This window comes from Phalacrocorax aristotelis, chromosome 7 (assembly GCF_949628215.1).
Source record: "Phalacrocorax aristotelis chromosome 7, bGulAri2.1, whole genome shotgun sequence".
In the NCBI taxonomy this organism is placed as follows: domain Eukaryota; kingdom Metazoa; phylum Chordata; class Aves; order Suliformes; family Phalacrocoracidae; genus Phalacrocorax; species Phalacrocorax aristotelis.
The window spans coordinates 37,031,227-37,044,334 of NC_134282.1; the positions used below are offsets into that span (position 1 = coordinate 37,031,227).

General features: G+C 42.8%; 1 protein-coding gene across 5 annotated transcripts in view; it reads left to right on the forward strand.

The window, feature by feature from the left end:
• Positions 1-13,108, forward strand: part of ANXA2 (annexin A2) — a 37,579-nt gene that overhangs the window by 5,850 nt on the left and 18,621 nt on the right. The window contains exons 1-3 of one of the 5 annotated variants that reach the window (XM_075100121.1): positions 768-978; positions 5,698-5,757; positions 11,034-11,133. In XM_075100121.1, the coding sequence (XP_074956222.1) occupies positions 5,710-5,757; positions 11,034-11,133 (148 nt within the window). In that variant the 5' untranslated portion in view covers positions 768-978; positions 5,698-5,709. Of the gene's footprint in view, positions 1-767; positions 979-1,043; positions 1,356-5,697; positions 5,758-11,033; positions 11,134-13,108 lie in introns of those variants that run through there. The other 4 variants (XR_012661666.1, XR_012661667.1, XM_075100119.1 and 1 more) reach the window with 4 other exon arrangements.

A 13,108-nucleotide genomic window follows, 5' to 3' on the forward strand; every position in this document is an offset into this window, starting at 1 on the left:
ATATGTTGGTTTTGTTACCAGTGATTTATTTTTTACTACTCAGACTGGCAGCAGTTCTGATTTCCCACCCCCCATTCTGGGTGTGGCATGCCCGTTCCGGGTTGTCTGAGCATGAGTCAGTGAGGCTCAGAGCAGAACTTGTGCTTTGGTCCTCCAGCATTTATTGCTAGCCGGATATATTATTCAGACTTCTCACAGCTGAGGTACTCGGGATTCATAGACTGAACTCTAAGCCCTGATTATTAAACGCTGTTGGTGCCAAGCAGGCTCGGCTGTAGCTGCAAGCTGTCGGGAGCTCGGTTCACTGCGTATGAGCCCAGAGCAGGAGGATGCAGTTGGGCCTCGGTGGCAGCGAGCGCCCAGCGGGCGGGACATAGGGTTAGGGGTCCGGGCCGCTGGGCTGCAGCGTGGCATTCCCCCTGTGCCTGGGAATGAGGTGGTGTGCCCTGCCCGAGAGCCCCAGCAGCATCGCGGCCGTGCTGTGTCGGGGAAGACAAAGCAGAGGCTGCAACGCCGACCTGCTGTCCCAGTAACGCAGGGGAGAGGGCAGGGGGTAAGGGGGGGCTGCCTTCCCCAGGGTCACGAGGCAGCGCCGCGGGGTCCGCTTTCCTCCCGCCTGAAAGGTGGGCGGCTAGCAAGCAGCTTCCAGCGGGGCCGGGTGGCTACGGCTGAGTCCCGACCCCTGCGCCCCAGGGGCTACCCCCGGCGCCTCCTCCGGAACCTCAGGAGCCCCCCGGGCGACGAACGCGGAGGAAGAAGCCACTCCTGACCTACCCTCGCCCACCCCGTCCCTCTCGCGCTCCTGCCGCGGGAGGCGGGAGCGGCCGGGTGAGTCAGCGCCGGCTCGGGGGGGGCGCCGGGGCGGGGCGGGCCCGCCAGGCCCTACAAAAAAAAACCCGCCCGGGCCGCTGCCAGAGCAGTCGCCGCTGCCAGAGCAGTCGCCGCCGCCAGAGCCACACGCCCGCCCGCCCCGGCCAGGTGAGCGCTCGTGGGGCGCCCCTGCCCCGCCAGCGCGGCACGGAGCGGGGGGAGGCGGGGCCGCTGGGGCCGCGGGCGGGTGTCGGGCCGCGGTAGCCTCTTCCCCGGAGGGAGGGAGGGAAGGGAGTGGGCGCTGTGCGGCCGCGGAGCGGGGCGGCGGCTGGTTGCGGCTAGTGCTGCGCTCCGCTCTTTTTTCCTCTTCCTTCGGCATTACCCGGCCGTTACTTTTCTGGGCTCGGCTTCGTGACGGGCGAGGCTGCCCCCGGAGAGGTTCGTGCGCCCCACGCTAACACTGGGTGTGGCGGCAGCGCTCACGAAAGAGGAACGGGTCCCTAGCTTCATCAAACTTCACCAAATACTTTTTTCTCCTCGTTAAGGTACAGAAAGGCGTAGCTGGATTAACGATGACACTAAATTCACTTTTCAGCCCGGAGCCTCGCAGAGATTCGGGCTGTGTCTGTTGTGCCAGCCAGCCTCGCTAGCTGCTCAAGGCAGCATTTGTTCCGGTGTAGCGAGGCTGGTGTTACCCCGCGCCTGAGCCCGGTCGAGTCGCCGTGCTTGGCTCTGCCTGGGGCAGCGGCCCGTTCCCTTCTCCCCCAGGGTGTGGCTGCGAATGCTGGCACTCCTGCAGATGCAGCCGCAGCCATGGGCAGAAGAGAAGCCCTTGTGCAGGGCTTGTTCTGGGTAGCCAGTCCTTACCCGAGGTTTGCCTTTGCTCTCACTCACAGTGTGCCAGGGAGTCCTGTGCAATTCCTTGCTCACAGAGCCAGGCTTTCGGCACAGGTCTCCCACCCTGTCCCAGCCATGAGCAGAATTGCTGAGACCTTGCTGTTGCCTTTTGTATCTTGAGTCAGCTTGGACACCACTTCCTGCTCCTCAAATGAGGAGGGGAGGTAGGGCAAAGGAATGTTGCTATGTATTTTAACTGGAAGAAATGTGTAATGATTTTAGGATAGTCATGCAGGAGCAAGTTGTGTTCTTATGCATGGAAGCTTTAATTCTGTTTGATGTTAGTTGTTATGTTCATATGCAAATGGTGTGTCTGCACAGAGATGTGCAGACCCCGACACGTAGGTCAGGAATGAAAGAGTCTTTTGTAACCTCTGAGTGATCCATCCTTATGTATGTCTTCTGTTGGTGGAGCTAGTTGTGACAAGCAGCCCTAGTGAGTATGGCTTCCATTAGTTAATGTATGGAACGGTTTGCCTTGTTTAAAAAGAAGAAAGTTTTTCTGTAAAGTCTCAGAAGTGAGAATAACTTGAATTTGAAGAAATAAAAGTCCTTAATTTTGTATGTGCATAGTATCTTCCTGGAATGGAACATCTCCTGCGTTATTAGCAGTGTCTGTGGAATAGAACAGTTCAAGTATGTTTGTGGCAGTGTGGCTTAATGGTTTTTGAAATCCTTTTCTTTAAAGATAATTTTTTCTCCAAGTAGTGGCTTTAAATGATCTGCTAAACCCTATCAGGTGATTTGGGGAGATCCAGCTAGGCTCCTTTGTGCATGTGATTAGCACTGTATATAAATGAATTATTTTGAGTTATTATATTTCATTTACAGCAGACATTGTGAATCTTCCTCGCTCTCCCTCATCTCCTCTGTTGCCAGGCCTTGCCCTAGTTTTTGGAGACCTGATGCAAATGTGCTCTGAGTGAGTTTCCGTTCCCTCATTCTGGGGGATGCCTTTTCCTTGGCTCAGATGTCTGGGAACACCCTTTGCTCAGTCTCTGTCTGCAAGAGTATAAGTGCTTCTTAAAATGCTGACTCTGCTTGTTGAGCAATGTAGTTGTTTGTGCATACCTGACACTTTTTTCCATAGATTACGTGGGGTTTTTCTGCTGTAATGTACGTGAGCTATTCCAGGGTATTGAGAGATGGGGCTGGTTTTAAACACACACTCTTCTGTCACAAACAGTTATGGGGATAAGGTACTGAGCTTAGACTAGGCCCAATAAAATAACATATTTGCAAACCAGTGATTACTGTGGGGGTTGAGGTCAAAACAGATGCTGTTTCTTTTAGTAGAATAACATTATGATTTTGGACTATGTAATGTGGATTTAGGAGGAAAACCGGTTGTAGAAACTTGCCTTAAGGCATCAAAGTATTTTAGTTTACAGCTGGAAGGTAGAAGCTGATTCTTTTCCAGTGTAAGGAAGAACAAGTTAGTGCAAGCATTTTCTCTCTACATGTTCAAACCCACTCAGAGCTTGTCAAAACTACATAAAATCAGCCCATCAGAGAACAGTGGGAGTCTGTTCTCAAATACAAGGGCATTACAAAGCAGGATGTGACAAGGGATGTGTTTGTTCTCTGAGTAAAGGTCTTTCTCTGCAAAGATTCTTGCAAAAACTTCCATATTCTTTCTTTTGCCAGCTTTCTGCTGATGGGCGGTCCGTTGCTATAGCATTGTTGCGTGCTGATGATATGAACTTCCCGGTGCCAGATCTACATGAGGGTGTGTTAGTTCTGTTCCTGGATTCTGTTCAAGTGGTTTGTTCCAACAAGCCTGATTCAATGTGGTTTTTAATTGATTTAGAAACAGGAGTCTTGCAAAAAGCTGTTCAGTGATTGTTTAGTAAAAGATTATACTGCAGTTGCTTTGCTTCGGCTTTCACTGGTGTTTTTTAGTTCTTTGTGATGAGCAAGACTAAAGGACTTCAGTTGCTCATCTTTGCTATTGGTTGTAATACTATCAGAGTACAAAGGTCTCATTGTTAGGCTCTTCATTTTATTAAGAGTAACCACTAAGGATTTAATAACTCAGTAATAAGTTATCCTCCTCTAACCAGCGTGGTTAATACTGCCAACAGCAGGTAGCAGCTTACTACAACTTCTGCAGCCTATCTTTACAGGGCTGGGTTGGATTTTTGCTCTGAAAAAGGTTTATTCTCCAGTAAGTTGATGCATGACTGATTTTCATTCTCTGTCTTATTTTTCCTCCCCTGGGATATTAATTTTTCTTTGTAGTTAAGTTACTTTTGTTACTTATACCTAGGTTGCTTCAGAAGACGAAAGGTTTTCTTTCTGTATTCTAAGTGAGAAAAGGTGTGATTACAGCAATTTTGCAACAAAAGCCATGTAATTGTGTTTCTGCATTTTGTTCTCTTAACACTTGCTATATCTGCTACAAGTAAGGATTTCTTGGCTTTCCTCTTGATGTACAGGAGGTTTGCAAGAGCTAAACCAAAAAAATAAACACTTGTTCTAGAGTTTTAACCAGATCTCCATTATTAAGAAACTATTTCACACTTCACGTTGGTTCTCTGAGCTCTTGGTTTCAGATTGGTCATTGAGTAGAGAGGATTTTGGTTTGTCTAGGAAATTTGCCTGGGCAGCTAGTACTACTTGCCTGAGAAAGTTACTCTTCTGATAGTGTCGGGGCTGATGGAGGATAAAAAAAGAATCTGAAAACCAGCTGAAAGAACATACCTACGCCTAGCTGCACAATAGCTGGGAGTTGGCTTGGAGGGCATGGTATCTGGGAGCTGGATTGGGGGAACTGGTGACAGCGTGGAATTGAAGGGAGTGGCACCCAGTGAGGCTGAAAACAGTGCAATTTTGGTTCCAGGCTTAGTTATCAGTTAGTGGAATGTCACTCATCTTGAGGTCTTGCTGTCCTTTCTCTCCTACCTCTCATCAAGCCAACTCTTTTCCCTGTTTGATAATGCTCTCTATAGCTTGATTGTAGAGTTCCTGAGAAACAAGCTTTAATTCCAACAGGCAAAATAACATTTGCAGAAGGTGCCAACCTGGATGGCTAGAAGGTCGTGTGAGTAGCAGTGTCCTTCCAGTAGAGGAATTTGAGAGCAGAGTTTTGGGAATGCATCAAGCCTCTGGCTTATAACCTTTGGAAAAAATTTCCTCCTTAGTTGAGAGACCCTTCCAGTAAAACAGTAATACAGCTCTTGCAAACTTCCCTGACCAGAAACCGGAGTTGAAAAAAGACGGGGCATTGTAACATAAGCATATCACATCAGTGTTCATTTCTGCAACATGTATTACCTATCTCAGGGTTGGGTTTTTCCCTGTTTTTCTTTATACATGTTAGCAAGGCATTATGCAGGTTCTGGCAATGGAGCAATGATATTAATTGTCTTGCCTCAATGGCTGTCACTTTTGGAGCTATTGTTTTAAGAGCGTCCTTGTTACCTGGTATCTGACAATCACGTTACTGACTGGTGTTTGTCCTGTGATTCTTATTACTGGGGAGCCATGACAAAACCATACTATACTGGAGGCATTTGTGGCCTGTGTCCAGGAGGAATATAAATAGTTTCAGTGTATTCCTTGAGTACTTGAGGAACTGGGCATCTGATTTAAATGCTACTACCTGTTGCTGCTTTTTGGCTTTGAGCTGGACCAGGTTATAATGTTTCTGCACAATTTTCCTAGTGCTGAGTTGTAGGCTTAGTTGATTCTGTTTCTAAGGTAGAGATTTTCCAGTCCCTAAGTTTAGGTATTTAAAATGCAGAAGAAATGGGGGGTTTTTAAGGAGTAAAGATAAATTTTTATTGTACAATAGAATGAAGACCTCTCACTGTTCATTATTAATGGTAGTGTGGTGTGGAAACTCTTAATCTGCTTTCTTGCTTGGGATTAGCAGATTCATTGGACTACGTCACCTTCAGTGCTGCAGCGTTTTAGGACTATATAACATGCTGATATAATCATAAATATATTTAAGTCTACTTGTTTTATTTTTTTATCTTCCTCCAGCATTCTTTCAAGATGTCTACTGTCCATGAAATTTTAAGCAAGCTCAGCCTTGAAGGAGATGTAAGTAGTATTATCTAAACCAAAAAAGTTTGTTTTATTTAAATGCCACATCTTGTTTCTTTTACTGAGCTCTCTACCAACAATTGTACTGAACTGAACAGTTTACAATATTCCACACATCTCTTCTACTTAAATTTACGTTGACTAAAAACCTAGTCAGCAGTGATCAGTTTTCAGCCACAAAGCGGCTGTAAGCCATAGGACAATTATATGAGGCAACTAAATATGACAGTTCTTCTGACCGGCTGCTGTGTTAATAGTAGGAGTCTGAGGAGTGGCTCCTACCGTTGAGTCATGAGGTTCAGACAGCACTCCCTTGCTTTCTAAACTCCTTCTTTGAGAGGAGTCTAGGTGCGGCTAAGACCAGTCTTAGTCTCAGACTTGTTCAACAGTTTATTTTTTAAGGGTTGTAGAAGTAACCACTAATCAGAGTATTTGTTCTTAGTAACTGATTTGGCAGATGCCCAGGCTGGTTATGTTCAATGAGAATAATCACAGCTAGATTAACAAATAGTGCAGTTTATTAAAGCAACAGATACACAGGTTCTTTGGATTACTGGTGATAAGATTGCTGGTTACAAGACACAAATAAATGCCAAAGATAAGAGTACACTGCTAGGCTACAAGTATGCTAAACAAATATGAAGCGACTCTAATATGAAGAAAAGCAGCTCTAATATGTTAGGGATTTAAAGTGGCTCTGTAGAGGTTTCCAATCTTACCCAAAGGTGTCCTGATGGGGGGGAGAGGGCTGAGCCCATCGACTGGTCCCAGAAGTCAGAGTGGTATGCAGTGGTATCTTCCCTAACACCCTCTTTCTCTTCACATATTTTATACTATTTTTATCTTTCAGGTGGAGCTTGAGTAGCTCTAGTCATACATACCTTTATTATGATTGGTGTAAAATCTCCTCACTTTACGTTTAGAAGCGTAGACTAGAAGAAGTTGAAAGCGCATGACCAGTGAGGGGTGGTCACACCATAGAGGCGGGTAACTTTTGGGATGGAGGTGTGTTTCGGTATTATAATGATATAATGAGCAAAGTTCACCAAAAGAACAGCATTTTGTCAAAAGTATGACTGACTTTTGGCCCAGGGTAGCAAATATCCAGCGCACCAGCTCCATGGTACCTCGAGTTCCTATTTATCACAGAGCCTGGCAGCAATGCCTTCACACTGCTCCACCCTCCAGACAACTCTTCTTAGAGTCAGTATGCCAAGTTCTCCTGGCATTGCCGACATCTAAAGTTACTAGGGAACTTCTGTAGAATGGATTCCTCACATATCAGCTGCATTCCACCTTGAAAGCTTCTTCAATGCTGTACCTTTTCTAAAAACATAAGTTTAATTTCTAAGTTACCTCCAGTGATTATCCACACTGGCCAGTAGCATGAGCCATATTCATGTGCTGGGCCATATGAAGGAGATAAGAGGACAAACTAAGTGGCTAATTCACATCTGTGGTCCCTCTTTCTTCCAAAGGAACAAGTGAGTTAAAGATGATAAGAGAAGATGGAAATGTGTTCGCTTTTGCTGATATCTTCCGAGTTTTCTTTTCTTTTTCTTTTTTTTTTTTATTTTTTCCAATTAAAAATGGAGAACATTACTTAATGGAGATTAAAATATTGGTGATCTGATTCCTGTAGTGATTTTCACCAAAACCAAACTTACCTCTTGAAAAAAACTATTTTCTCAAACTTCTTTTCTCATTTTCTATTTTGAATAGTGTAAAGAATCTTAGTTTTGATTGTGTGTTTTCCACCACATCTGCATTTGCTTGATAGTTTTATTGAAATACCAGAAAGCCATGCTCTCTTTGTTTTCTTACATTGCAACATTAGATGGTAGGGTTACCAGTGTAGTGTCAGGATACCACGCCATGAATTTGTGGTTCTGTGATTGTCACTGAAGAGGAAGTGAATCTTATGCATGCATTATTTCATCATGTTGCTTATAAACTTGCTATACTTTTATAGCTGGTAACTCCAGATCTGAGCTCAGTACGAGCAAACTTTTTGGCTATTTTCGTTACTTGTTGTGAAATAAATTACACCACATGATCTTTTGAAAGAGCTGTTGCAAAGAACTGGCTAGTGCGCTGTAGGTAAGTAACAAAGCTGATTTTGTACTCCAAAAGCAGTCAAGTCTTCAGATTTCTTGGCCATGTTTGTTTCAACAGAGAATTACTTTTGGAATAATATTTGAGCAATCTATTCTCAAGGGCAGAAATGTTTTTTCCATGATGCTTGTGAGTAGTTGCAAAAGTCTAATGTTTTCCGTGTCAGCATTTTCATCAGAAATCCTGCTGTAGAGTGTAAGAAATACCAGGCAGCTGGTTTGTTCTGTAGATCCTAAGTTGGAAGCCAGAATTATTGAGCAGCTAGTTTGCATAAGGATTTGCCCAGTTCCCCTAAGCAATGATTCAGTAAGTTAACTGATGTGAAACACAGTACTTCAACCACCCATTTTTCTCAGATAAAAAGGTTTTTAACCTTGAGGGTATAGAATAGTCGCAGCTGAACCCAAGTCCTGTCTTGTGCAATAAGGAAATTGTGCATTCCGCATCAGTGGTATAGCGATTGATTTGTTTCAAGACAAAGAAACTGGCCTGCTTGCTTCAGTCTGGTATTATCTTCTTCCTCCTTTAAGGAAAAGAGGGAGTTGATCTGAAGTTAACCTCTGCTTGCAGCTTCTGCACAAGAGAGTATAGAAAGATTCTGTAAGGAAGGTATTGCTGTTATGCTTCATCCTGTGCTCCATCTTTGCACTGAGAACTGGAAGCCTATGTTTTAGTCAAGACTTTATAGGTTACTTGCTGGGTGATGTCAAGTTACTCAGTTTTCAAATGTGACTGATGATTTTTTTCAAGGACAGGGATTACTGGGATGTAGATGCCTTGAAAGGGTCCTGGTTTTTTAGACGAAATTAATCCCCTTCTGCTTTCCTGTTAGTGATATATGCTTCTCCCTCATGTTCTGCTTTTCCCAACAGGATTGAATTCATCAAGCTCAGAGGAAGTAAACCAGTTTGGAGGACCTCTGAAGCATGCCAGATATGTGGGGAGGAAAAAAAAATTTATTTATTTGCTTTAGTCTGGCCCAGACTGCTTGTGCAGTTGCACATTAGCTGGACTTCTACTGTCAGATCCTGGAAATTTCGTATTGAACTCGATGGAAAGTCAGTTGGAGAAACTCTTGTCTGAAAACATACAGTACTCACGCTGTCATATATAGTAGTACACCAGAGTAACTTGAGACCATATAGTCTGGAATTTAAATGGCTGGTTTTAATAGGCAGAATAATCACCCTGAGAAGCCTGTGGCTACTCCACAGAAGTACTCAGACAGTTACCTGAGAGAGTAAAGCATAATCTTTGTGGTTGCTGAATTTGAAGACAGTCCATTTACTCGTAGAGTAGCCAGCAAAAGGTTTCTGTCTTTTTTGGGTATACATACGTACATGGTGCTTCCTGGGTCTTCTGGCCAGTGTCAGGGGATCTGAATCCAACTTGTTGCTTACATTGAGTGGAAGGACAGAGCAAAAGATGGCTCCCAAATTGCAAATATGCTGTGTATTTTCCCAGTGTATTATATCATCTTACATAAAAATACTCTGTCCAAATGACTCAGAAAATACTTCAAGCAGAGTGGAAGGAGAGGTAACCAACTCTGCTAAGCTCACCAGGTGACTTGCTTCAGATTGTCCAGCAGTGCTGGTTAATTAGATAGAAGCGCCGCATGATTGTGTATACTAATGGGTTTTGGTTTAGGAATCTTTCAGACACACAGATTTCTCTGAGGCTGCATTGCGCATATCCATTTACTGTTTTTGTTAGCAATTTGATCTGCTAACAGGAAAGGCTGTGTGTTGTGGTGTGGCCATGGGCCAAACTGGGGCCACTTTTGCTAGATCGAGCTGATGGTAAGAGGCAAAAGAATGAATGGTTCCGTTCATTGGTGCTTTTGTTACTTCCCATCTCCACAGCACAACACAGATTGTCTCCAGAAGGTACAGTGGTTGGTACCAGAGGAATCTGTTCGGGGCAGTGTGACCTCTACAGGTTAGAGTCAAATATAGTAAAAAACCATGGCATTTTTTAGGTAAAGCTTGCCCTCCTTTTAATAATCTTCATGTAAAAAGATCCTCCAGGGACTTTAAGATAGCTTAGTCCTGTTTAAGAACCCAGCTTTCTGTTGGAGTTAAGGACTGAAACAAAAGTTTCTGGGGATCTTTACAAAGAAAGCTTAGTTGTGTTTCATTCACTTAAGAAACAACTGTGGCAATTTCAGGTGTTAGTCACTACACCTTTCTGCCAGAGGTTTAGGTCTCTAAATTGAACTCAGCAGGGTGGGATTTGTGAATATTTCTCAGCTATTTATATGAAAAACTGTGGTTCAGTTTAACCTGCCCATGGGAGGTGATGCGAGCTAAACTGTTCGCTTACACTGAACCAGTTGATAAAAATTGGATCTCTATTCTGATGACTTCTTATTTGAAGCTATAATCTTCAGGAGAGGACAGTAATAAACAGCTGATTAAATCTGATAGCTTCTAAAATGTTGTGACTATTTACTAAGTGAACTTACCTGCAAGTCCCCTTATTTTTAGCAGCAGTAATTTGAAATGTCATTTGGTTTTGTTAGCCCCAAGCTGCTTAAACCAAGTATCTGCCGGTATAGAGTTTCAAAAGGAAATTGTAACTTCTGCTTTCTAGAATGATAGGCTTTAAAGGGTTTTCTTGGTGTTATCTTTTAAAGTCCATGAGATTGGGCACAAAACTTTTTCTGACTTACTTGTTGTTAGCCTTCCATCTCCCTCTACTTTTTTTTAAATTGTAGCCTGTAATCCAAAGTAATGGCATCAAATCTCAAATACTTCAGATTTTCATGCAGATACTTAAACTTTTTTTGAATTAGCTTTCTGTAGTCGATTTCCTTCAGATCTAGCCAGAAAACTCCGAATTTCAGAATATTGAGGTTTAGTGAGTAAACTTGGAATGTGTTAGGTTTTTGCTGCAATAATATGTATCCATTTATATATATTAATTGTTATAATAAGCCTGGCTGTGAGTGGATTTCTGGACAACATGAATCAGGATAACAGAGTTTGGTGGCTCTTCGCAGAATTCCATTTTCACAGATAACCAATGGTAGTTCTTGTATTTAAAAATTTGCTGGCTAAATACCAGTTAACCAAGAGGCACATGTTTTATTAACTGCAGTGTGGACAGGATGACATGATTTAACTTTGAGCTCATTTTTCTTCTTTTTCTTCTAGCATTCTCTCCCACCAAGTGCATATGCCACAGTTAAGGCCTATTCAAATTTTGATGCTGAACGGGATGCTGCAGCCATAGAAACTGCCATCAAGACCAAAGGTGAGGAACATGGGCAAAAAACAACCAGCCAACCAACCAAATTGTACTGTGTCCCAAGACCAATGTTTTAATATCCTTACTCAAGGATGCCTGTTTTAGGAGGTGCTGGATTTCTCAGACCTCACTCATGAAATCTTGACCAAGTTAGATTTTGAACTACACACTTTGAATATGATTTTGAAGTTTGTGGCCAAGAGTTGTTGAGGTTGTCAGTGAATATGTCCATTTTTTTCTCTTGACTCATCAGTACTTCAAATTCTATTACTTTTCTGCCACTGAGAATGAGGTGTCAACTTCTGTGGCAGTGATTTGGGACAAAGCTCTGAATCAGATTTCTACTGGATTGTTGGATTTGATATTTCTTCTTCCTTTCAGTGCTCTAGACAGCTGAATAGGGATTATTTGAACACTTTTCTTCTGGGTTTTGAACCAGATGCTCATGTATCTTGTATTAATTTGGGGTCAAAGAAAGTCCTAGAAACAACAGAATATGGTTTTGGAAATCACGTTGCAGTATTTCAGAGGCAGGGCAATGTGAGAGTCATTTGCTTCTATGAGCCAGGCCCACAGGTAAGTTTCCATCTCCTTATATCAGTGTCAGGATCCTCCACCGACTATTAGGAGACCATGATGGAGTAGGGACGAGATGCAGCTGCATGGAAAAGCCTGGTATACTGAAACTATCAGGAGTACAGGAGTATGATCTACAACTCTGGAGTAATACCTTGTGGATACTCCCAGGGCAGTGATCCTCCCTCTCTCTCCTCTGCTCTGTAACAAAGAAAGGGTGTGCCACACTTTCCAGATTTCCTCCAGGCAGAAGAGCAACAGCTGGGCATAGCTGGAACTGCCAAGTCTTTTGCCTACATGTTAGGAGAAGGAGAAATTTAAAAACCAAACAGTTTTTCATCAGAAACAACTGGAGAGTCTTCCATCAGTGCCAGCAAAGCACATGTTTGACTTGCTATAAAATGTAAAATATTGCCCCTCCCTAACAAGCATGAGGCTTCCTTTCACAAGATTTCTTAATTGAACTGGAGAAATCCCTTGTCTGCTCATTGAAGTAGGTTCAGTTCTGATTTTGAATCATTTTATGGTTTTTATTTTAAAAATTCTCTTGCAAGAGAAGGAGTAAATGTCATTGTGTGTTGGCAGAAGATGCGTTGTGTGTACATAGAGTGTTGTCTAGGCTTAATCATATTTTACAGCTCTGATTATAGGGCAAATCTAAATATGTCAAATATACCATCAGACTTTCAGGATAGGTACAAATTTACACATTTTAACACTCAAGCTGTTAATGCAAAATGAAATTGTCGTATTGTAGGCAGTACAAAAGCTTTTCTAGTCAGAAAAATCAAGTTCTCATCATTTTTTCACTTTCTTCCAGTGAAGATGAGCAGTTTGAGTTTGTTTTTAAAATACATGGAAACACTTTGTTAGAAAGATGACTCCCAACCATTTGAACAAATAATAGGGAAACTTATTCATGGACCTGCATGTTTGTAGGATTTAGCTTGTCTCTGCTTATTAGCTTGTTATGCAGGAGCTTTTTTGGGAAGGTGTCTTTAAAGGGGAGAATCCTTTTATGGTTGTAATACTGAATCTTCCACCATAAAGACTCTCTCAAAGGAAGTATTGGAGGCGGGGAGGGGGAATGAAGACCAAGACTGTTAGGGCCCTTCTTCCAATTACTGTTTCCCTGTACTTTGAATGCTTGGTTACAGGATATTTTCATCTGCTAAGTCAGAAAATTTGCCAAAATGTGAGCTCTCTAAAATTTACGGGGTTTTTCCCAAATGAAAATTCTGAATCATCCAGACAAGAACTGGTTTTCTACAAACAGTGATGTAAGCAGCTATGCAGGGAAATTCTTCTGCAAGAAAAAGTTTTAAAATATTTCTGGGAAATATTTTTGTAGTTCTTGAGCTCAAAATATAACACTCATAATAAACAAACAGTACATACCCACAGC